This window comes from Salmo salar, chromosome 01 (genome assembly GCF_965601325.2).
Source record: "Salmo salar chromosome 01, fSalSal1, whole genome shotgun sequence".
Taxonomy (NCBI): Eukaryota; Metazoa; Chordata; class Actinopteri; order Salmoniformes; family Salmonidae; genus Salmo; species Salmo salar.
The window spans coordinates 175,077,372-175,104,815 of record NC_138291.1 but is presented as its reverse complement, the minus strand read 5'-3'; the positions used below and the strand labels follow the sequence as shown (position 1 = coordinate 175,104,815).

The following is a 27,444-nucleotide window of genomic DNA, read 5'->3' as shown; positions in this document are numbered from 1 at the left end:
TCCTCAGTTATCTATAGAGTCATGTCATGGTGGAATGATCTACTACCAGAGGTTACTCAGTTATCTATAGAGTCATGGTGGAATGCTCTGTTACCAGAGGTTACTCAGTTATCTATAGAGTCATGGTGGAATGATCTGCTACCAGAGGTTCCTCAGTTATCTATAGAGTCATGGTGGAATGCTCTACTACCAGAGGTTACTCAGTTATCTATAGTCATGGTGGAATGATCTGCTACCAGAGGTTACTCAGTTATCTATAGAGTCATGTCATGGTGGAATGATCTGCTACCAGAGGTTACTCAGTTATCTATAGAGTCATGTCATGGTGGAATGCTCTGCTACCAGAGGTTACTCAGTTATCTATAGAGTCATGTCATGGTTGAATGATCTGCTACCAGAGGTTACTCAGTTATCTATAGTCATGGTGGAATGATCTGCTACCAGAGGTTACTCAGTTATCTATAGAGTCATGGTGGAATGATCTGCTACCAGAGGTTACTCAGTTATCTATAGAGTCATGGTGGAATGATCTGCTACCAGAGGTTACTCAGTTATCTATAGAGTCATGTCATGGTGGAATGATCTGCTACCAGAGGTTACTCAGTTATCTATAGAGTCATGTCATGGTGGAATGATCTGCTACCAGAGGTTACTCAGTAATCTATAGAGTCATGTCATGGTGGAATGATCTGCTACCAGAGGTTACTCAGTTATCTATAGAGTCATGTCATGGTGGAATGCTCTGCTACCAGAGGTTACTCAGTTATCTATAGAGTCATGTCATGGTTGAATGATCTGCTACCAGAGGTTACTCAGTTATCTATAGAGTCATGGTGGAATGATCTGCTACCAGAGGTTACTCAGTTATCTATAGAGTCATGGTGGAATGATCTGCTACCAGATGTTACTCAGTTATCTATAGAGTCATGGTGGAATGATCTGCTACCAGAGGTTACTCAGTTATCTATAGAGTCATGGTGGAATGATCTGCTACCAGATGTTACTCAGTTATCTATAGAGTTATGGTGGAATGATCTGCTACCAGAGGTTACTCAGTTATCTATAGAGTCATGGTGGAATGATCTGCTACCAGAGGTTACTCAGGTATCTATAGAGTCATGGTGGAATGATCTGTTACCAGAGGTTCCTCAGTTATCTATAGAGTCATGTCATGGTGGAATGATCTACTACCAGAGGTTACTCAGTTATCTATAGAGTCATGGTGGAATGCTCTGCTACCAGAGGTTACTCAGTTATCTATAGAGTCATGGTGGAATGATCTGCTACCAGAGGTTCCTCAGTTATCTATAGAGTCATGGTGGAATGATCTGCTACGAGAAGTTACTCAGTTATCTATAGAGTCATGTCATGGTGGAATGATCTGCTACCAGAGGTTACGCAGTTATCTATAGAGTCATGGTGGAATGCTCTGCTACCAGAGGTTCCTCAGTTATCTATAGAGTCATGGTGGAATGATCTGCTACCAGAGGTTACTCAGTTATCTATAGAGTCATGGTGGAATGATCTGCTACGAGAAGAAACTCAGTTATCTATAGAGTCATGTCATGGTGGAATGATCTCCTACCAGAGGTTACTCAGTTATCTATAGAGTCATGGTGGAATGCTCTGCTACCAGAGGTTACTCAGTTATCTATAGAGTCATGGTGGAATGATCTGTTACCAGAGGTTCCTCAGTTATCTATAGAGTCATGGTGGAATGATCTGCTACCAGAGGTTACTCAGTTATCTATAGAGTCATGGTGGAATGATCTGCTACGAGAAGAAACTCAGTTATCTATAGAGTCATGTCATGGTGGAATGATCTCCTACCAGAGGTTACTCAGTTATCTATAGAGTCATGCTGGAATGCTCTGCTACCAGAGGTTCCTCAGTTATCTATAGAGTCATGTCATGGTGGAATGATCTGCTACCAGAGGTTACTCAGTTATCTATAGAGTCATGTCATGGTGGAATGCTCTGCTACCAGAGGTTACTCAGTTATCTATAGAGTCATGTCATGGTGGAATGATCTGCTACCAGAGGTTACTCAGTTATCTATAGAGTCATGGTGGAATGATCTGCTACCAGAGGTTACTCAGTTATCTATAGAGTCATGGTGGAATGATGTGCTACCAGAGGTTACTCAGTTATCTATAGAGTCATGGTGGAATGCTCTACTACCAGAGGTTACTCGGTTATCTATAGAGTCATGGTGGAATGATCTGCTACCAGAGGTTACTCAGTTATCTATAGAGTCATGGTGGAATGATCTGCTACCAGAGGTTACTCAGTTATCTATAGAGTCATGTCATGGTGGAATGATCTGCTACCAGAGGTTCCTCAGTTATCTATAGAGTCATGGTGGAATGCTCTGCTACCAGAGGTTACTCAGTTATCTATAGAGTCATGGTGGAATGATCTGCTACCAGAGGTTCCTCAGTTATCTATAGAGTCATGTCATGGTGGAATGATCTACTACCAGAGGTTACTCAGTTATCTATAGAGTCATGGTGGAATGCTCTGTTACCAGAGGTTACTCAGTTATCTATAGAGTCATGGTGGAATGATCTGCTACCAGAGGTTCCTCAGTTATCTATAGAGTCATGGTGGAATGCTCTACTACCAGAGGTTACTCAGTTATCTATAGTCATGGTGGAATGATCTGCTACCAGAGGTTACTCAGTTATCTATAGAGTCATGTCATGGTGGAATGCTCTGCTACCAGAGGTTACTCAGTTATCTATAGAGTCATGTCATGGTTGAATGATCTGCTACCAGAGGTTACTCAGTTATCTATAGTCATGGTGGAATGATCTGCTACCAGAGGTTACTCAGTTATCTATAGAGTCATGTCATGGTGGAATGATCTGCTACCAGATGTTACTCAGTTATCTATAGAGTTATGGTGGAATGATCTGCTACCAGAGGTTACTCAGTTATCTATAGAGTCATGGTGGAATGATCTGCTACCAGAGGTTACTCAGTTATCTATAGAGTCATGGTGGAATGATCTGCTACCAGAGGTTACTCAGTTATCTATAGAGTCATGTCATGGTGGAATGATCTGCTACCAGAGGTTACTCAGTTATCTATAGAGTCATGTCATGGTGGAATGATCTGCTACCAGAGGTTACTCAGTAATCTATAGAGTCATGTCATGGTGGAATGATCTGCTACCAGAGGTTACTCAGTTATCTATAGAGTCATGTCATGGTGGAATGCTCTGCTACCAGAGGTTACTCAGTTATCTATAGAGTCATGTCATGGTTGAATGATCTGCTACCAGAGGTTACTCAGTTATCTATAGAGTCATGGTGGAATGCTCTACTACCAGAGGTTACTCGGTTATCTATAGAGTCATGGTGGAATGATCTGCTACCAGAGGTTACTCAGTTATCTATAGAGTCATGTCATGGTGGAATGACCTGCTACCAGAGGTTACTCAGTTATCTATAGAGTCATGTCATGGTGGAATGCTCTGCTACCAGAGGTTACTCAGTTATCTATAGAGTCATGTCATGGTGGAATGATCTGCTTCCAGAGGTTACTCAGTTATCTATAGAGTCATGGTGGAATGATCTGTTACCAGAGGTTACTCAGTTATCTATAGAGTCATGGTGGAATGATCTGCTACCAGAGGTTACTCAGTTATCTATAGAGTCATGGTGGAATGCTCTGCTACCAGAGGTTCCTCAGTTATCTATAGAGTCATGGTGGAATGATCTGTTACCAGAGGTTACTCAGTTATCTATAGAGTCATGGTGGAATGATCTGCTACCAGAGGTTACTCAGTTATCTATAGAGTCATGGTGGAATGATCTGCTACCAGAGGTTCCTCAGTTATCTATAGACTCATGGTGGAATGATCTGCTACCAGAGGTTACTCAGTTATCTATAGAGTCATGGTGGAATGCTCTGCTACCAGAGGTTCCTCAGTTATCTATAGAGTCATGTCATGGTGGAATGATCTGCTACCAGAGGTTACTCAGTTATCTATAGAGTCATGTCATGGTGGAATGATCTGCTACCAGAGGTTACTCAGTTATCTATAGAGTCATGGTGGAATGATCTGTTACCAGAGGTTCCTCAGTTATCTATAGAGTCATGGTGGAATGCTCTACTACCAGAGGTTACTCAGTTATCTATAGTCATGGTGGAATGATCTGCTACCAGAGGTTACTCAGTTATCTATAGAGTCATGTCATGGTGGAATGATCTGCTACCAGAGGTTACTCAGTTATCTATAGAGTCATGTCATGGTGGAATGCTCTGCTACCAGAGGTTACTCAGTTATCTATAGAGTCATGTCATGGTTGAATGATCTGCTACCAGAGGTTACTCAGTTATCTATAGAGTCATGGTGGAATGATCTGCTACCAGAGGTTACTCAGTTATCTATAGAGTCATGGTGGAATGCTCTGCTACCAGAGGTTCCTCAGTTATCTATAGAGTCATGGTGGAATGATCTGCTACCAGAGGTTACTCAGTTATCTATAGAGTCATGGTGGAATGATCTGCTACGAGAAGAAACTCAGTTATCTATAGAGTCATGTCATGGTGGAATGATCTCCTACCAGAGGTTACTCAGTTATCTATAGAGTCATGGTGGAATGCTCTGCTACCAGAGGTTACTCAGTTATCTATAGAGTCATGGTGGAATGATCTGTTACCAGAGGTTCCTCAGTTATCTATAGAGTCATGGTGGAATGATCTGCTACCAGAGGTTACTCAGTTATCTATAGAGTCATGGTGGAATGATCTGCTACGAGAAGAAACTCAGTTATCTATAGAGTCATGTCATGGTGGAATGATCTCCTACCAGAGGTTACTCAGTTATCTATAGAGTCATGCTGGAATGCTCTGCTACCAGAGGTTCCTCAGTTATCTATAGAGTCATGTCATGGTGGAATGATCTGCTACCAGAGGTTACTCAGTTATCTATAGAGTCATGTCATGGTGGAATGCTCTGCTACCAGAGGTTACTCAGTTATCTATAGAGTCATGTCATGGTGGAATGCTCTACTACCAGAGGTTACTCAGTTATCTATAGAGTCATGGTGGAATGATCTGCTACCAGAGGTTACTCAGTTATCTATAGAGTCATGGTGGAATGATGTGCTACCAGAGGTTACTCAGTTATCTATAGAGTCATGGTGGAATGATGTGCTACCAGAGGTTACTCAGTTATCTATAGAGTCATGGTGGAATGCTCTACTACCAGAGGTTACTCGGTTATCTATAGAGTCATGGTGGAATGATCTGCTACCAGAGGTTACTCAGTTATCTATGGAGTCATGGTGGAATGATCTGCTACCAGAGGTTACTCAGTTATCTATAGAGTCATGTCATGGTTGAATGATCTGCTACCAGAGGTTACTCAGTTATCTATAGTCATGGTGGAATGATCTGCTACCAGAGGTTACTCAGTTATCTATAGAGTCATGTCATGGTGGAATGATCTGCTACCAGATGTTACTCAGTTATCTATAGAGTTATGGTGGAATGATCTGCTACCAGAGGTTACTCAGTTATCTATAGAGTCATGGTGGAATGATCTGCTACCAGAGGTTACTCAGTTATCTATAGAGTCATGGTGGAATGATCTGCTACCAGAGGTTACTCAGTTATCTATAGAGTCATGTCATGGTGGAATGATCTGCTACCAGAGGTTACTCAGTTATCTATAGAGTCATGTCATGGTGGAATGATCTGCTACCAGAGGTTACTCAGTAATCTATAGAGTCATGTCATGGTGGAATGATCTGCTACCAGAGGTTACTCAGTTATCTATAGAGTCATGTCATGGTGGAATGCTCTGCTACCAGAGGTTACTCAGTTATCTATAGAGTCATGTCATGGTTGAATGATCTGCTACCAGAGGTTACTCAGTTATCTATAGAGTCATGGTGGAATGCTCTACTACCAGAGGTTACTCGGTTATCTATAGAGTCATGGTGGAATGATCTGCTACCAGAGGTTACTCAGTTATCTATAGAGTCATGTCATGGTGGAATGACCTGCTACCAGAGGTTACTCAGTTATCTATAGAGTCATGTCATGGTGGAATGCTCTGCTACCAGAGGTTACTCAGTTATCTATAGAGTCATGTCATGGTGGAATGATCTGCTTCCAGAGGTTACTCAGTTATCTATAGAGTCATGGTGGAATGATCTGTTACCAGAGGTTACTCAGTTATCTATAGAGTCATGGTGGAATGATCTGCTACCAGAGGTTACTCAGTTATCTATAGAGTCATGGTGGAATGCTCTGCTACCAGAGGTTCCTCAGTTATCTATAGAGTCATGGTGGAATGATCTGTTACCAGAGGTTACTCAGTTATCTATAGAGTCATGGTGGAATGATCTGCTACCAGAGGTTACTCAGTTATCTATAGAGTCATGGTGGAATGATCTGCTACCAGAGGTTCCTCAGTTATCTATAGACTCATGGTGGAATGATCTGCTACCAGAGGTTACTCAGTTATCTATAGAGTCATGGTGGAATGCTCTGCTACCAGAGGTTCCTCAGTTATCTATAGAGTCATGTCATGGTGGAATGATCTGCTACCAGAGGTTACTCAGTTATCTATAGAGTCATGTCATGGTGGAATGCTCTGCTACCAGAGGTTACTCAGTTATCTATAGAGTCATGTCATGGTTGAATGATCTGCTACCAGAGGTTACTCAGTTATCTATAGAGTCATGGTGGAATGATCTGCTACCAGAGGTTACTCAGTTATCTATAGAGTCATGGTGGAATGCTCTGCTACCAGAGGTTCCTCAGTTATCTATAGAGTCATGGTGGAATGATCTGCTACCAGAGGTTACTCAGTTATCTATAGAGTCATGGTGGAATGATCTGCTACGAGAAGAAACTCAGTTATCTATAGAGTCATGTCATGGTGGAATGATCTCCTACCAGAGGTTACTCAGTTATCTATAGAGTCATGGTGGAATGCTCTGCTACCAGAGGTTACTCAGTTATCTATAGAGTCATGGTGGAATGATCTGTTACCAGAGGTTCCTCAGTTATCTATAGAGTCATGGTGGAATGATCTGCTACCAGAGGTTACTCAGTTATCTATAGAGTCATGGTGGAATGATCTGCTACGAGAAGAAACTCAGTTATCTATAGAGTCATGTCATGGTGGAATGATCTCCTACCAGAGGTTACTCAGTTATCTATAGAGTCATGCTGGAATGCTCTGCTACCAGAGGTTCCTCAGTTATCTATAGAGTCATGTCATGGTGGAATGATCTGCTACCAGAGGTTACTCAGTTATCTATAGAGTCATGTCATGGTGGAATGCTCTGCTACCAGAGGTTACTCAGTTATCTATAGAGTCATGTCATGGTGGAATGCTCTACTACCAGAGGTTACTCAGTTATCTATAGAGTCATGGTGGAATGATCTGCTACCAGAGGTTACTCAGTTATCTATAGAGTCATGGTGGAATGATGTGCTACCAGAGGTTACTCAGTTATCTATAGAGTCATGGTGGAATGATGTGCTACCAGAGGTTACTCAGTTATCTATAGAGTCATGGTGGAATGCTCTACTACCAGAGGTTACTCGGTTATCTATAGAGTCATGGTGGAATGATCTGCTACCAGAGGTTACTCAGTTATCTATGGAGTCATGGTGGAATGATCTGCTACCAGAGGTTACTCAGTTATCTATAGAGTCATGTCATGGTGGAATGATCTGCTACCAGAGGTTCCTCAGTTATCTATAGAGTCATGGTGGAATGCTCTGCTACCAGAGGTTACTCAGTTATCTATAGAGTCATGGTGGAATGATCTGCTACCAGAGGTTCCTCAGTTATCTATAGAGTCATGTCATGGTGGAATGATCTACTACCAGAGGTTACTCAGTTATCTATAGAGTCATGGTGGAATGCTCTGTTACCAGAGGTTACTCAGTTATCTATAGAGTCATGGTGGAATGATCTGCTACCAGAGGTTCCTCAGTTATCTATAGAGTCATGGTGGAATGCTCTACTACCAGAGGTTACTCAGTTATCTATAGTCATGGTGGAATGATCTGCTACCAGAGGTTACTCAGTTATCTATAGAGTCATGTCATGGTGGAATGATCTGCTACCAGAGGTTACTCAGTTATCTATAGAGTCATGTCATGGTGGAATGCTCTGCTACCAGAGGTTACTCAGTTATCTATAGAGTCATGTCATGGTTGAATGATCTGCTACCAGAGGTTACTCAGTTATCTATAGTCATGTTGGAATGATCTGCTACCAGAGGTTACTCAGTTATCTATAGAGTCATGGTGGAATGATCTGCTACCAGAGGTTACTCAGTTATCTATAGAGTCATGGTGGAATGATCTGCTACCAGAGGTTACTCAGTTATCTATAGAGTCATGTCATGGTGGAATGATCTGCTACCAGAGGTTACTCAGTTATCTATAGAGTCATGTCATGGTGGAATGATCTGCTACCAGAGGTTACTCAGTAATCTATAGAGTCATGTCATGGTGGAATGATCTGCTACCAGAGGTTACTCAGTTATCTATAGAGTCATGTCATGGTGGAATGCTCTGCTACCAGAGGTTACTCAGTTATCTATAGAGTCATGTCATGGTTGAATGATCTGCTACCAGAGGTTACTCAGTTATCTATAGAGTCATGGTGGAATGATCTGCTACCAGAGGTTACTCAGTTATCTATAGAGTCATGGTGGAATGATCTGCTACCAGATGTTACTCAGTTATCTATAGAGTCATGGTGGAATGATCTGCTACCAGAGGTTACTCAGTTATCTATAGAGTCATGGTGGAATGATCTGCTACCAGATGTTACTCAGTTATCTATAGAGTTATGGTGGAATGATCTGCTACCAGAGGTTACTCAGTTATCTATAGAGTCATGGTGGAATGATCTGCTACCAGAGGTTACTCAGGTATCTATAGAGTCATGGTGGAATGATCTGTTACCAGAGGTTCCTCAGTTATCTATAGAGTCATGTCATGGTGGAATGATCTACTACCAGAGGTTACTCAGTTATCTATAGAGTCATGGTGGAATGCTCTGCTACCAGAGGTTACTCAGTTATCTATAGAGTCATGGTGGAATGATCTGCTACCAGAGGTTCCTCAGTTATCTATAGAGTCATGGTGGAATGATCTGCTACGAGAAGTTACTCAGTTATCTATAGAGTCATGTCATGGTGGAATGATCTGCTACCAGAGGTTACTCAGTTATCTATAGAGTCATGCTGGAATGCTCTGCTACCAGAGGTTCCTCAGTTATCTATAGAGTCATGTCATGGTGGAATGATCTGCTACCAGAGGTTACTCAGTTATCTATAGAGTCATGTCATGGTGGAATGCTCTGCTACCAGAGTTTACTCAGTTATCTATAGAGTCATGTCATGGTGGAATGATCTGCTACCAGAGGTTACTCAGTTATCTATAGAGTCATGGTGGAATGATCTGCTACCAGAGGTTACTCAGTTATCTATAGAGTCATGGTGGAATGATCTGCTACCAGAGGTTACTCAGTTATCTATAGAGTCATGGTGGAATGATCTGCTACCAGAGGTTACTCAGTTATCTATAGAGTCATGTCATTGTGGAATGATCTGCTACCAGAGGTTACTCAGTTATCTATAGAGTCATGGTGGAATGATTTGCTACCAGAGGTTCCTCAGTTATCTATAGAGTCATGGTGGAATGATCTGCTACCAGAGGTTCCTCAGTTATCTATAGAGTCATGGTGGAATGCTCTACTACCAGAGGTTACTCGGTTATCTATAGAGTCATGGTGGAATGATCTGCTACCAGAGGTTACTCAGTTATCTATAGAGTCATGTCATGGTGGAATGATCTGCTACCAGAGGTTACTCAGTTATCTATAGAGTCATGTCATGGTGGAATGACCTGCTACCAGAGGTTACTCAGTTATCTATAGAGTCATGTCATGGTGGAATGATCTGCTACCAGAGGTTACTCAGTTATCTATAGAGTCATGTCATGGTGGAATGATCTGCTACCAGAGGTTACTCAGTTATCTATAGAGTCATGGTGGAATGATCTGTTACCAGAGGTTACTCAGTTATCTATAGAGTCATGTCATGGTGGAATGCTCTGCTACCAGAGGTTACTCAGTTATCTATAGAGTCATGGTGGAATGCTCTGCTACCAGAGGTTACTCAGTTATCTATAGAGTCATGGTGGAATGATCTGCTACCAGAGGTTCCTCAGTTATCTATAGAGTCATGTCATGGTGGAATGATCTGCTACCAGAGGTTACTCAGTTATCTATAGAGTCATGTCATGGTTGAATGATCTGCTACCAGAGGTTACTCAGTTATCTATAGAGTCATGGTGGAATGATCTGCTACCAGAGGTTACTCAGTTATCTATAGAGTCATGGTGGAATGATCTGCTACCAGATGTTACTCAGTTATCTATAGAGTCATGGTGGAATGATCTGCTACCAGAGGTTACTCAGTTATCTATAGAGTCATGGTGGAATGATCTGCTACCAGATGTTACTCAGTTATCTATAGAGTTATGGTGGAATGCTCTGCTACTAGAGGTTACTCAGTTATCTATAGAGTCATGGTGGAATGCTCTGCTACCAGAGGTTACTCAGTTATCTATAGAGTCATGGTGGAATGATTTGCTACCAGAGGTTACTCAGTTATCTATAGAGTCATGGTGGAATGCTCTGCTACCAGAAGTTCCTCAGTTATCTATAGAGTCATGGTGGAATGCTCTTCTACCAGAGGTTACTCAGTTATCTATAGAGTCATGGTGGAATGATCTGCTACCAGAGGTTCCTCAGTTATCTATAGAGTCATGGTGGAATGATCTGCTACCAGAGGTTACTCAGTTATCTATAGAGTCATGGTGGAATGATCTGCTATCAGAGGTTACTCAGTTATCTATAGAGTCATGTCATGCTGGAATGATCTGCTACCAGAGGTTACTCAGTTATCTATAGAGTCATGTCATGGTGGAATGATCTGCTACCAGAGGTTCCTCAGTTATCTATAGAGTCATGGTGGAATGATCTGCTACCAGAGGTTACTCAGTTATGTATAGAGTCATGTCATGGTGGAATGCTCTACTACCAGAGGTTCCTCAGTTATCTATAGAGTCATGGTGGAATGCTCTGCTACCAGAGGTTACTCAGTTATCTATAGAGTCATGTCATGGTGGAATGCTCTGCTACCAGAGGTTACTCAGTTATCTATAGTCATGGTGGAATGATCTGCTACCAGAGGTTACTCAGTTATCTATAGTCATGGTGGAATGATCTGCCACCCCTGGGTGAGTTTGATTTAGAACCTGTTTAAATCTTTATCATGGTTGGTGTCATGATGGATTTGTCCAAAATGTTTGACATAAAACATGACTTTTCTGTCCTTCCATTGAGAGCAGTATAAGTTGTCTTTATATCATATTTTAAGCATTAGTCAGTTAAATTAGACATTGAACTTTAACCGTGTAAGAATCCTGGATCTAGCTGCCGGACAGCTTTTTTGTGTAGATATATCAGAAATGCAGTGTAAATACGCAACATTTCCTGTCTCCTTATGTTACATAGGGGAAACGGTTTTCATGGGCACACAAACTGAATGCTTCCAACCGAAAGAGTCACCTTAAATTGATAATTAAAACCCAAATCAATACTGTCATTAACGTGGATCTTCAATAATTATGCATAATACTTGATGCGCATTTAGTGTCCAGCTGATTGGTTACGACGTGATATTTTCACACATCATCTGATCCAAAGTGCCGGAAAAAAAGGAATTTCCAGAATATTTCGGTGTCTCATTCGTTACGCTGGTGTAGACAGTTGCATTGGATCTAACATCCTTAGCCAATTGATGTTGATCAAATACATTTTATTTGTCACATACACATGGTTAGCAGATGTTAATGCGAGTGTAGCGAAATGCTTGTGCTTCTGGTCCCGACAGAGCAGTAATATCTAACAAGTAATCTAACAGTTTCCCAACAACTACCTAATAAACACAAATCTAAATGGGTGAATGAGAATATTTACATATAAATATATGGATGAGCGATGGCCGAGCGGCACAGGCAAAGTGCAGTAGATTATATAAAATACAGTATATACCTATGATATGAGTAATGTAAGATATGTACACATTATTAAAGCGGCATTATTTAAAGTGGCATTGTTTAAAGTGACTAGTGATCCATTTGTCCAGTGATTGTCCAGTGATTGGGTCTCAATGTAAGCAGCGGCCTCTCTGAGTTAGTGATTTCTGTTTAGCAGTCAGATGGCCTTGAGATATAAGCTGTTTTTCAGTCTCTCGGTCCCAGCTTTGATGCACCTGTACTGGACCTCGCATTCAGGATGATAGAGGTGTGAACAGGCAGTGGCTCGGGTGGTTATTGTCTTTGATTATCTTTTTTGGCTTCCTGTGACATCAGGTGCTTTGGTGTCCTGGAGGACAGGTAGTTTGCCGCCGGTGATGCGTTGTGCAGACTGCACCACCCTCTGGAGAGCCTTGCAGTTGAGGGCGATGCAGTTGCCGTACCAGGCGGTGATACAGCCCGACATGATGCTCTCAATTGTGCATCTGTAAAAGTTTGTGAGGGTTTTAGGTGACAAGCCAAATTTCTTCAGCCTCCTGAGGTTGCGCCTTCTTCACCACACTGTCTGTGTGGATGGACCATTTCAGTTTGTCAGTGATGTGTATGCCGAGGAACTTAAAACTTTCCACCTTCTCCACTGCTGTCCCTTTGATGTGGATAGGGGGCTGCTCCCTCTGCTGTTTCCTGAAGTCCACAATCATCTCCTTTGTTTTGTTGACGTTGAGTGAGAGGTTGTTTTCCTGACATCACACTTCGAGTGCCCTCACCTCCTCCCTGTAGGCTGTCTCGTCGTTGTTGGTAATCAAGCCCACTACTGTTGTGTCGTCTGCAAACTTGATGATTGAGTTGGAGGCGTGCAGGGCCACACAGTCATGGGTGAACAGGGAGTACAGGAGGGGGCTGAGCACGCACCCTTGTGGGGCCCCAGTGTTGAGGGTCAGCGAGGTGGAGATGATGTTTCCTACCTTCACCACCTGGGGGCGGCCCGTCAGAAAGTCCAGGACCCAATTGCACACGGCGGGGTTGAGACCCAGGGCCTCAAGCTTAATGATAACCTTGGAGGGTACTATGGTGTTGCATGCTGAGCTGTAGTCAATGAACATTCTTACATAGGTATTCCTCTTGTCCAGATGGGATAGGGCAGTGTGATGGCGATTGCATCGTCTGTGGACCTGTTGGGGCGGTATACAAACTGAAGTGGGTCTAGGGTGTCCGGTAAGGTGGAGGTGATATGATCCTTGACTAGTCTCTCAAAGCCCTTCATGATGACAGAAGTGAGTGCTACGGAGCGGTAGTCATTTAGTTCAGTTATCTTTGCCTTCTTGGGTACAGGAACCATGGTGGACATCTTGAAGCATGTGGGGACAGCACACTGGGATAGGGAGTGATTGAATATGTCCGTAAACACACCAGATAGCTGGTCTACACATGCTCTGAGGACGCGGCTATCTGGCCTAGACGGCACTGTATTATCCTCAAAGCGCACAAAGAAGGTGTTTAGTTTGTCTGGAAGCGTGACGTCGGTGTTCGTGACGTGGCTGGTTTTCTTTTTGTAGTCTGTGATTTCCTGTAGACCCTGCCACATACGCCTCGGGTCTGAGCCATTGAATTGTGACCCCACTTTGTCCCTGTACCAGCATTTCGCTTGTTTGATTGCCTTGCGGAGGGAATAACTACACTGTTTATATTCAGCCATATTCCCAGTCACCTTTCCATGGTTAATTGCGGTGGTTCACGCTTTCAGTTTTACACGAATGTCGCCATCATCCACCGTTTCTGGTTAGGGTAGGTTTTAATAGTCACAGTGGGTACATCTCCTACAATGCACTTCCTTATAAATTCACTCTCCGAGTCAGCGTATTGCGTCGTGGTCGGATTTTGCCGAACGGAGGGCGGGGGTGGGCTTTGTATGCATCGCAGAACATCATCTGTTGTTGTCTGCTTGATTTACAGCAGGGTCTCGTTAGATTTAAGAGAAAGCATCAAGGTAATAAATTCATGTTTTCATATGTTTTTGTGCCTGGGATTGGACACAGTCTACTGTGTGCAATTGTATAAGATAGACTACAGAACAACACCCAACGCTCTTCTATTAATTATTCTGGATATAATTAACACGATATGATCTGGTAATTAAATAACATGACAAATATATTTAGTTTTTTCATGTTAGACCTGCAGTTTCTGAAGTAGCCTATTTGAACTTGAATTTGGAGCTCCGAAATTAAAGTACTGGAATAGGCCTAACTTGAAAATCAGACATTTCCTCAATTGGGTGTTTGAAAAGTTTTTGTAATTATTGTAGCCAATTTATAAGTTCTCCTGCTCCCTTATAATGATCTGTGAATTAATTTCTTATCCGTTTTTTTTGTGAGAGATGTGGCCACTTTCATTTGTTTCCCGCCGCTTCAATTGAAGGGTGTTGCGCTACTCTGTTGGGGTAAAAATCATGTGTGGTTATTATGATGACAAAACATGAATGTTGGCTTCAACTTGGCTTTCCATACAAATACATCTATTTAAAAAAAAAAAAGGAACCCGTTTTTTTTTTTATCACTTTCTCATTATAAAACCAGCGATAGTGAGATTAATGATACCGCTATTCATGGCTATATTATGTGTGCCAGCTATAGAAAAATCATTATGCATCCAATCTATTTAGTCAGGAAACGTCCTAATTATTCTCACAATGTAATAATCATTTGAATATCAATGTATTGGCAAGGCTTAAAACATTCATTTTTCTTTATACTTTTTGCGAGTGTGTGTGTGTGTGTGTGTGTGTGTGTGTGTGTGTGTGTGTGTGTGTGTGTGTGTCCGTGCATGCTCCGGTCAAATATGATTTAACAGGATTGAAGACAGAGAGTTCTCTTTATTGTTACATGCCAGTGATGGGAGTGGAATGTGGTTGGCTGAGAATCTGGGATGGGAAGTAATCTTGTTGGGAAACCTAAGCTGGTCAAACAGTGTCTGCAGGGCTAACTCCCGCCTTCCCATAAACCCAGGCTCATAGACAACACACTGGGATAGGCCAGCGGGATTAAGGGTCACTGTGGCGTTACGGGATTTCATTCACCCTGCCACTTGGTCAAAGACAAAATAAATTGGTGCTTATGAGAGGACGGTTGCCCATAACAACAGGAAGGGGGGGGGGGGGTATATATCATAGAAAAGTGGTTCTTGCCAGTGGGTCGAAAAATGGGGGACGAAAAGTAAATATCCTAGGAAATATATGCTAGAGAGTTTGAGAATGGATTTTGGGTGAGCTCCTTAAATCGTATCGCTGGTTTGATTCCCGAGACCTAGACTGAGGAACATTGGAATTTGCAAACAACATATTTCACTGCACCTATCCGGTGTGTGACAATACAATATAAATATATATATATTATTATTTTTTTTTTTTTTTTTACTATATTTCATTTGCTTTTGACATTTAACAAATCACTTACATTGGACCAAAACTGTGTAACCAGATTCCTTTAAGATTTGGGTAAAGAATACTCACCGATATAGGCATCCCTGGTTGTCGGTACTGGAACGGCCACGCACAAATAGGTGTCAGACTGAAACGACACAGGACACAGTGTGAGAACAAATGCTTCACTTAGTTACAGAGCAAAAAAGATCCATAAAGTTAGGGTTAAAAAAACATGTTAAATCATTTTAAAATGAATACTGTTTAAAATAACTAAAGTGTTTAAAATGAACAGTGTTTAAAATGAATAGTGTTTAAAATGAATAGTGTTTAAAATGAATAGTGGTACAAATAAATAGTGTTCAATTAAATAAAGTGTTGAAATATAAAGTCTTACAAGTAAATAAAATTGTAAATGTATTATTCTGCTTGTTTATAATCCATCAATAACAACCAATATTGTTTGTATCGGTCTCCCGAGTGGCGTAGCAGTCTAAGGCACTGGGTCTCAGTGCTAGAGGCGTCACTACAGACCCTGGTTCGATTCCAGGCTGTATCACAACCGGCCCGTGATTGGGAGTCCAATAGGGCGGCGCACAATTGGCACAGAGTCATCCGGGTTAGCGTTTGGCCGGGGTAGGCCGTCATTGTAAATAAGAATATGTTCATATATATAGATATATATATATATATATATACATATATACACACACACACACACACACACACAGCTTCTAATCAAGATTCAAGATCCTAAACATTGTTTCACCATGACAGATTCTCTAAAATTCAAAGAGAGTCCTCAGATATTAGGCGGATTATCGAGTGCAGATACTGAAGCAAAAGTGAAGTCCTCGCTCGATTGAAGTCGGGCAGTTTAATATACGAGTGAACATGACTCTTAAATCACCCTGACGCCGACCTCGCGTAAAACGGGGAGAACTATATTTCCTGCGGGGAGTGAAGACAATAGCACTTCATCAAGACAAAAGACATGACACAGAGCTCTGTGTCCAACCCTGGAGCGTCTCTCTCTCTCCTGAAGAGTGACCTCTTCATCTGAGGCCGAGTTAAAACACGTCTACAGTGACTGAAGATAACTCTCCTCTCATTTGTATCATCTTTCTCTTTATTCCTCAGGTCTCCAGCAGCCTAGCCTACATGTACTGTAACGTTCGTTGTCGTTGCTTAAACAACAACTAGTGGGCGTTGAATGGAGGAGAGAGGAAGAAAATGGCAGCCGTAGTTCCCTGGGAACAGGTCGTTTAAGTGACATATTTGTAATAAACATGACAGGAAGTCATTTCCAGGGAAATGGTGCAATTGCTTAGTTATAGCTGATGGCTTTCGGCTGTCATTTATCATTCTATTGGGCTTCTATTGGGCTTCTATTCTCCTGCTGCAGCAACACGGTCAAATGATTAAATCAATTCCAGGGGACTGAATTCCCTTCTCTCTCTCTCTCTCTCGCTGTGATGGCTGTATCTAACTCAGAGTTATTGTAAAAGGTCAGCGTGCATGTTTCTTTCTTGGCACAGCTGGCTTTCTTTCAAAATGGTGTCTCATCAGTTGAGAATTCTCCAGACAAATTCTGGCAGAATGACAACTTGGGGCCTCCCAAGTGGTGCAGTGGTCTAAGGCACTGCATCACAGTGTTAGCTGTGCCACTAGAGATTCTGGGTTCGAGTCCAGGCTCGGTCGCAGCCGGCCGCGACCGGGAGACCCATGGGGCGGCGCACAATTGGCCCAGCGTCGTCCGGGTTAGGGGAGGTTTGGCCGGCAGGGATGTTCTTGTCCCATTGTGCACTAGCGATTCCTGTGGAGGGCCGGGCACAGTACACGCTGACATGGTCGGCAGGTTTACGGTGTTTCCTCCGACACATTGGTGTGGCTGGCTTCCAGGTTAAGTGGGCATTGTGTCAAGAAGCAGTGCGGCTTGGTAGGGTTGTGTTTCGGAGGACGCACAGCTCTCGACCTTCGCCTCTCCCGAGTCCGTACGGGAGTCTCAGCGATGAGACAAGACAGTAACTGCCAATTGGATACCATGAAATCGGGGAGAAAAAGGCGTTAAAAAAATATATATAATAAATAAATAAATAAAAGAATGCCAACTTGATGTGGGCCTATTAGAACAAAATAGAACCGATTTTCGAAGACCAGATTCATGATAAAAAACCATAGCCAAATATTTCAATTTGATTACTGGTCGATCTCAAATTCCCATTTCACACTAATGAACCAAGCCAAACCATGCTGTACTGGGCTGGTCTCGTTACACATCCACCATAGTTGCTGCAATAAGAGAATGAAACCATCTGAACCAACACAGTACAGCTCAGATCCACACAACATTGTGAAAAGGGTACAGATAAGATGTTGACAAAAGAAGCTTCAGAGAAAGTGAACAAACACTGGCTCAATGCTATCTGATGAACAGCCAGTGAACTGGCTCAATGCTATCTGATGAACAGCCAGTGAACTGGCTCAATGCTATCTGATGAACAGCCAGTGAACTGGCTCAATGCTATCTGATGAACAGCCAGTGAACTGGCTCAATGCTATCTGATGAACAATCAGTGAACTGGCTCAATGCTATCTGATGAACAGCCAGTGAACTGGCTCAATGCTATCTGATGAACAGCCAGTGAACTGGCTCAATGCTATCTGATGAACAGCCAGTGAACTGGCTCAATGCTATCTGATGAAAGGAAAGGGGGGGAAATGGGTTGTCCAACTGAATGTATTCAACTGAAATGTGTCTTCTGCATTTAACCCAACCCCTCTGAATCAGAGGTGCTGGGGGCTGCCTTAATCGACATCCACGTCTTCGGCGCCCGGGGAACAGTGGGTTAACTGCCTTGCTCAGGGGCAGAACAACAGATTTTTACCTTGCCAGCACTGGGATTCGATCCAGCACCGGTTACCGGCCCAATGCTCTAACCACTAGGCTACCTGCCGAAGAACCAGTGAACTGGCTCAAACTGGCTCAATGCCATCTGATGAACAACCAGTGAACTGGCTCAATACCATCTGATGAACAGCCAGTGAACTGGCTCAATGCTATCTGATGGGCCAGAGAAAGGGCACCTCCTTATAGATCAGGGGTAGGCAAAATACAACACGCGGGTCTGATCTGGCCTGCAAACCCATTCAAACCGGGACCCGAGAGGTTTCCCTAAAAAATTACACACTATATTATATATTTATTTATTTTGGGGGGGATTATTTTGGGGAAAAAACAACACTCCAGTCACTCTTGAACATTTAAAACTATATAAAAACATATCCAAAAATGATAATGGACCTTTTTCTGGCCTGCAAGTTGATTTTCACAAACGCATAGGTCCCAAAAAAATCTGTGCAGCCTTCCGTTGAATTTCAAAATTCCAATGTGGCCCTTGAGCCAAAAAGTTTGCCCACCCCTGCGATTGATCAATAGTACAACAGTACGAGCTGACCACTAAGTTAAGAGAGTTTAAGGTTTGTCTTCTCTGAGATGTTCTACAAGCCAGTAATCCCCCTTCAGCATTCACAGTTATCAGCCAACACTTGCCATGGATGAATCATTGGCGGATGACTCACACAGACCTGCACTGAGAATAATAATAGCTCACCCTCCCCTCCTTCCCTCAACTCTCACATACACAACCAAAACAGTCCCAAGAAGACGCAAAGCCCGGAGCCCGATGACAACAGTTCCGCCATCATGTAAAAAACTGAACTCTAACTGTTTCTCACTAGCCTAAACACAGGCTTGGCTTTTGGAGAAAAGAGAGAGAGCGCGAGAGAGAGCTCGAGAGAGAGCGCGACAGAGAGCTCGACAGAGAGCGCGACAGAGAGCGCGACAGAGAGCGCGACAGAGAGCGCGACAGAGAGCGCGACAGAGAGCGCGACAGAGAGCGAGCGAAAGGGGGGGGGGGGGGGTAGTGATAAACCAGAGATCTTCCCCTCTGTGGTTTTCTCTGCACATTGCAGCAGCAGGGAAAAGACCGGAGGCTGAGGAGCCAATTAGCTCTTGTCTGCAACAGAGAGTCAACTTTAATGACTGCATTACTGTAGGATCAATACGGGCCAAACAAACACGGCAGGAGGACTGGCCCCTGACACAACCCCATGAGGAAATCATGTAGAGCAACACGCTGAGAGGGTTAGAAACATTGTACGGCCATCATCAACATACCTTCCTGATATGAACCAAGCAAAGCGGCACGTTTTTCTGCACGTAGGAAGGAGATGTCTGTCAAGTCTATGAATATTAATATATTAGTCATTGTCTAACCTTTATTCGCCGATCGAAGTCTCGATAAAATCTCTTTGACATTAGAGACCTAAATGCTAGTCAGACTAATTTTGCATCATGGAGAATGATCACTGATTTTCAGAAATGGTTGAATAGCCTAACAGGCTATGTAGACTAGTGTAGATAGTGTTCTTTGAAAACATATGTAAATAAACGTAAAACTGAACCATCAAACCATTGAGCGGGGGAAAAAACTAAATCTGACAGACACTGGGTTGGTTTGAGTTTTCCACAGGGTTGTTTTGACTGTCAGAAACATGGGGACTCACCACCGTGGGGGATACCCCCGGCATGCGGACATCCAGGGAAAAGTTGCCTGATTTGGACAGGACCATGGGTTGTCTCGTCCTGGTTGTGCAGTCGTTAGGCTCCGAAGAGGCACTTTCCTGATACCTGTCCGATGGGGACAACAGTGAGAGAAGAGGTTGTTAGTGGAAAGCGACAAAACAACCTGGGAGAAAACGATTGCTAATGAGAGAAGCTAACAGCCTGATGAGTTGAGGAACTCCTATGACGAGATTGGAAGTTTGGAAGATAATGAGCGTACTTCACATACAAACACCTAAGACTCAAGAGGGAAACGGAGAGAACACCTCCAGAAAAGTAGGTTAAATGAAGATACAATTGTTTATAGAATTACTTATAGGCCAATCTGCAATTGACTGATACTAATCTACCCAAAAGGCTATTTGTGTGGTCACCATGTCTTTTGATGCTTTAGCCACCTCCTGCGTCATTTGTTTGTTCATCATGTAGCCATTCAAACATGGGACAAACACATCCGACTTCCAGTACCTTGTACCTACAGCAGGCTAATTTCCTACTGCAAACATGTTTTAAATGCTATATAATTGTATAATAAACAACAACAAAAAATGTAAGTGCATGAAATCATCATCGATCAAAAAAAGACTAACTTACAAAACATTGATTTAGAACTGCATTAAACTTATCAAATCTATTTATTTCATAAGTACACTGAGCTATTTCAACTTAATAAAAAAACATATAATACATCAACTCTAGGAGAACACAATCAAAGAACAGTCGAGATCTCCAAACGACATCTGTTCGCACCCCTCACATGACCCCACTAAATCTGCCTTTCCCTTTCAATTGCATTTCAAAACCCCTCCAAATAAATCAGCACTGTCCATCCCCTTACCTTTTAAACCTGTGCAGGGGGTTTGTGGCACCGTCCAGGCTATGGCTTTGACAGATGAGCGTCAGCACCACCACGCCACAAACAAGGACTCCCATCTCTGACTCTAGCCTCTTGTCAAGCGCTCCCTATTCCTGCTTCTAGCCTGCCGGGTTAACTGTAGAAGACTGGGCGCTGAGCAGAGCGTCACAGTGCTGTGTCTGGGATCAGCTGTGGAGCCTCACTGACGCTGAGCGAGAGAGAGGAAGTAACCAAACAAACAGTAGCAGGTCCTGGATCAGGGTTAAGACAGATGGAAGAGCCAGATGGAAGGGTTGTTCCTGTTGGCAGTTCACACGCTGGGGACTGAAGGAGTAGGAGGAGGTTGTGTCTGTGGTTGTGCGTACCGCTCCTCTTCTCCAGGCTCCAGGCCACTAGGGCTAGGTGTTCCTTTGTATTTTCTCTGCCTTTCCGAGTGAACTGAGCACTCCCTCCCCCTTTCCTCTCTACTCCTCTTCTCTTCGGTCTTCTCGTCTGGCACAAGTGGCTGTAACGCGGCACCTTTCCACTCTCCTCTTAGCACCCAAAGTTATCCAGTGAGAGAAGAGGCGAGTAAATGTGAAGAGCGGCTGATGTTCAGAGGTGACAGAGAGATGAGATGAAAGGAAGAGTAGATCAGAGTAGATGGAGGGAAGAGGCGAGGAGAGCGCAGCGTCGGTCTCCAGTCACAACCTGTAAAAATAGAAGCAGACGTGCTCAACAAGAGGGGGGGTGACTAGATGACTAACATGCCACTGACTGTGCCTGTCTGCCTGCTAGCGCAAACCGCTACCCCCCCCCCCCCCCCCCCGCAAGCTAATGCTCCAGCGGGTTCTTTAATATACTCCCATTATCATAAGAGGCAACACGGAAATGCTAGTTGTTAGCGTTAGTGCCCATCCCTTAAGATGACTGAGAAGCTAAGGGGGTTTGAGTTGGGGGGGGGGGGGGGGGGGGGGTAACGGTTGGTTGGGAATCACATGCCATCTCTCCTTGCCTTTAAAATTTCATTAAATATAGATGACAGTGTACACACTCTGCAGTGCTGTTACTGTGCTGAATCCGCGGATGGTTGCCGCTTCTATTTACTCTATTCTGTGTGCTTGTCCGGGATGTGAAAGCGGAGGGATAGAGGGGAGAGAAGGAGAAGCCGCAGTAATCCAATCAGATTTCCCCGGGGGATTCACACCCTTATTAAGGAGATCCAGTTGGTCACCAGCAGGAGCAGACAGCTAGTATAGAAAACACTGTCAAAGAGACCTAAACCATACCTTACAATACAATACCATACCTTACTATACAATACCATACCTTACAATACCTTATTATACAATACCATACCTTACTATAGCATACCATACCTTACTATACCATACCATAATATACCATACCTTACTATACAATACCATACCTTACAATACAATACCTTACTATACAATACCATACCTTACCTTACCATACCATACCATACCATACTATACCATACCATACCTTACTATACAATACCATACTATACAATACCATACCTTACTATACCATACCATACCTTACTATACCTTACAATACCATACCTTACTATACCATACCATACCTTACAATACAATACCTTACTATACAATACCATACCTTACCTTACTATACCATACCATACCATACAATACCATACTATACAATACCATACCTTACTATACCTTACAATACAATACCTTACTATACAATACCATACCTTACTATACCATACCTTACTATACCATACCATACCATACAATACTATACAATACCATACCTTACAATACCATACCTTACTATACAATACCATACCTTACCATACAATACCATACCTTACTATACAATACCATACCTTACTATACAATACCATACCTTACTATACCATACCTTACTATACCATACCATACCATACAATACCATACTATACCATACCTTACTATACTATACTATACTATACCATACCATACAATACAATACCATACCTTACTATACAATACCATACCATACCTTACCTTACTATACAATACCATACCTTACCTTACTATACCATACCATACCTTACTATACCATACCATACCTTACTATACCATACTATACAATACCATACCTTACCTTACTATACAATAACATACCATACCTTACTATACCATACCATACTATACAATACCATACCTTACCATACCATACAATACCATACCATACAATACCATACCATACAATACCATACTATACAATACCATACCTTACCATACCATACAATACCATACTATACAATACTATACAATACCATACCATACAATACCATACTATACCATACTATACAATACCATACCTTACCTTACTATACCATAACATACCATACCTTACTATACCATACCATACCATACAATACCATACTATACAATACCATACCTTACCATACCATACAATACCATACTATACAATACCATACCATACCATACCATACAATACCATACTATACCATACCATACCTTACCTTACTATACCATACCATACAATACCATACAATACCATACCTTACTATACAATACCATACCTTACTATACAATACCTTACTATACCATACCTTACTATACAATACCATACCTTACTATACAATACCATACCTTACCTTACTATACCATAGCATACAATACCATACCATACAATACCATACCTTACTATACAATACCATACCTTACTATACCATACCTTACTATACCATACCTTACTATACAATACCATACCTTACTATACCATACCATACCTTACTATACCATACAATACCTTACTATACCATACCATACCATACCATACTATACAATACCATACCTTACTATACAATACCATACCTTAACTTACTATACCATACCATACCTTACAATACAATACTATACCATACTATACCATACCATACCTTACTATACCATACCTTACTATACAATACCATACCTTACTATACCATACCTTACTATACAATACCATACTATACAATACAATACCATACTATACAATACCATACCATACCATACCATACCTTACTATACCTTACTATACAATACCATACCTTACTATACCATACCATACCTTACTATACAATACCATACCTTACTATACCATACCTTACTATACTATACAATACCATACTATACAATACCATACCTTACTATACTATACCATACCTTACTATACAATACCATACCTTAATATACAATACCATACCTTACAATACAATACCATACCTTACTATACAATACCATACCATACTATACAATACCATACCTTACTATACCATACCATACCATACCTTACTATACCATACCATACCTTACTATACCATACCATACCTTACTATACAATACCATACCTTACTATACCATACCATACCTTACTATACCATACCATACCTTACTATACAATACCATACCTTACTATACCTTACTATACAATACCATACCTTACTATACAATACCATACCTTACTATACCTTACTATACAATACCATACCTTACTATACAATACCATACCTTACATGTCTATACTATACCGTGGTAGACTATACCTTACTATACTACACCGTACTATACTATGCCGTACTATACTATACCGTGCTATACACGACCGTGCTATACTATACCTTGCTATACCATACTATGCCTGTCTATACTATACCTGTCTATACCTTGCTATACCATACTATATTATAACTGTCCATACACGACCGTGCTATACTATACCTTACTATACCGTACTGTGCCTGTCTATACTATACCTGTCTATACCGTGCTATACTACACCGTGCTATACTATACCATACTATACAATCCATGTCTATACTATCCCTGTCTATACTATACCATACCTTACTATACATGTCTATACTATACTATACTTAACGAAACTATACCTTTCTATACTATCCGTCTATACTATACCATACCTTACTATACATGTCTATACTATACCTTTCTATACTATCCCTGTCTACACTATACCGGTCTATACTATCCCGGTCTATACTATACCTTACCATACATTACTATATATGTCTAAACTATACCTTACTATACCTTACCTTGCTATACCTTTCTATACTATAACTGTCTATACTATACCTGTCTATACTATACCTGTCTATACTGTGCTACATCTTACTACACCACACCTTGCTATACAAAACCTTGCTACACTATACCTTATTATATCTAACTACACCTTACTGTACTACACCTTACTGTACTATACCTTGCTATACTATACCTTAGTACACATTGCTATATTATACCTTACTATACATTGCTATACTATACCTTGCTACACTATACCATACCCGTCTGTATTATGCTACATCTTAAATCGTACAATACAATTCCTTGCTATAATAACATTGCTATACCTTACTAAACCTTATTATATCTTACTATACTATACCTGACTATACAATACCTTATTATACTATCCCTGTCAATAGTATACCTTACTATACCTGTCTTTACGATACCTGTCTATACCTGCTATACTATATCTTACTATACCTTACTATACCACACCTTATTATATCTTACTATACCTTACTGTCTATACTGTCTATACTATACCACACCTTACTATACATGTCTATACTATACCTGTCTATACTATACCTGTCTATACTATACCACACCTTACTATACATGTCTATACTATACCTGTCTATACTATACCTGTCTATACTATACTACTATACTTACTGTACTTGTCTATTCTATACCTGTCCATACTATACTTTACTACGCCTTACTGTACTATACCTGCCTATACCTCATTATACTATACCTTACTACACTAAACCTGACTATTCCTCATCATACTATACTAAACCTTACTATATTAAACTAAACCTTACCTGTCTATACTATGCTACATCTTACTATACCACACCTTGCTATACTAAACCTTACCATAGCTTATAGCTTACTATACCTTACTGCACTATACCTGTCTACACCGTTCAGGTATAGTATAGTACAGTAAGGAATAGTATAGTAGTATAGCATGATATATTATAGACATGTTTATTATAGACATGTAAAGTATTGACAGGTATAGTATAGACAAGTATAGTACGGTATAGCACAGTAAGTAGTAGTATAGTATAGACAGGTATATTATAGACAGTAAGGTCTTCTGTGCTATACTGTGATATACCGTACTATACTTGTCTATACTAAACCTGTCTATACTTTACATGTCTATAATATACATGTCTATACTATACCATGCTATACCTTACTGTACTATACATGTCTATACTATACTTTACTATACCTCATTATACTACACATTATTATACTATACTAAACCTTACTATACTTGAATATACTATATGTTAATATACTATACATGCCTATACTATACCTTAATATAGCTTACTATATTATACCTGTCCATACTATACCTTACTATACCTTAATATACCCCATTATACTATACCTTACTATATTATACTAAACCTTACTATACAAAACCTTACAATATTATACTAAACCTTACTATATTATACTATATCGTAATATACTATACCTTACTATATATGTCCATACTATACCTTGCTATATTATACTAAACCTTACTATATTATACTATGTCTTAATATACTATATAGGCTTATACTATACCTTACTATATTATACCTTACTATACCTTACTAACCTATACCTTACCAACCTATAACTTACTGTACTATACATTATTACACCTTACTACACCTTGCCTTACTGTACTATACCTCACTATATCTGTCCATACTATTCCTGTCCATACATTACTATACCTTGCTATACTATACCTTAATATACCTCATTATACTATACCTTACTTTATTATACCTTACTATACCATACCTTCCACTACCTTGCTATACCTGTCTATACTATACCTTACTATACCTTAATATACCCCATTATACTATACCTTACTATATTATACTAAACCTTACTATACAAAACCTTACAATATTATACTAAACCTTACTAAATTATACTATATCGTAATATACTATACCTTACTATATATGTCCATACTATACCTTGCTATACCTCATTATACTATATGTTACTATATTATACTATACCATACTATATTATACTATGCCGTAATATATTATACTTTACTATACCCGTCTATACCTTACTAAACCTTGTTATACCTTACCTTACTGTACTATACCTGTCCATACTATACCTTACTAAACCTCATTATACTTTAACTTACCTTACTTTACCTGTCTATACTATACCTTACTATAACTTACAATACTATAACGTACTGTATTATACCTTACTATGTCTATACTATACCTGTCAAAACTATTCCCGTCTATACTATACCTGTCTATACCTTCCTATACCTTACTACCTTATTATATTATACTATACCTTACTAAACTATACCTTAATATAC

The 27,444-nt window shown here is 40.9% G+C and overlaps 1 protein-coding gene across 4 annotated transcripts in view; it reads right to left on the bottom strand.

Annotated features, from left to right (window-relative positions):
• Window positions 1–27,444, bottom strand: part of pam (peptidylglycine alpha-amidating monooxygenase) — a 181,857-nt gene that overhangs the window by 129,619 nt on the left and 24,794 nt on the right. For all 4 annotated transcript variants that reach the window (XM_082956764.1, XM_082956762.1, XM_082956769.1 and 1 more), the window contains exons 3-5: window positions 20,980–21,687; window positions 20,084–20,207; window positions 15,605–15,662 (exon numbers count right to left, since the gene is read on the bottom strand). In XM_082956764.1, coding sequence (XP_082812890.1) covers window positions 15,605–15,662; window positions 20,084–20,207; window positions 20,980–21,074 — 277 coding nt within the window. In that variant the 5' untranslated portion in view covers window positions 21,075–21,687. The remainder of the gene's footprint in view (window positions 1–15,604; window positions 15,663–20,083; window positions 20,208–20,979; window positions 21,688–27,444) is intronic.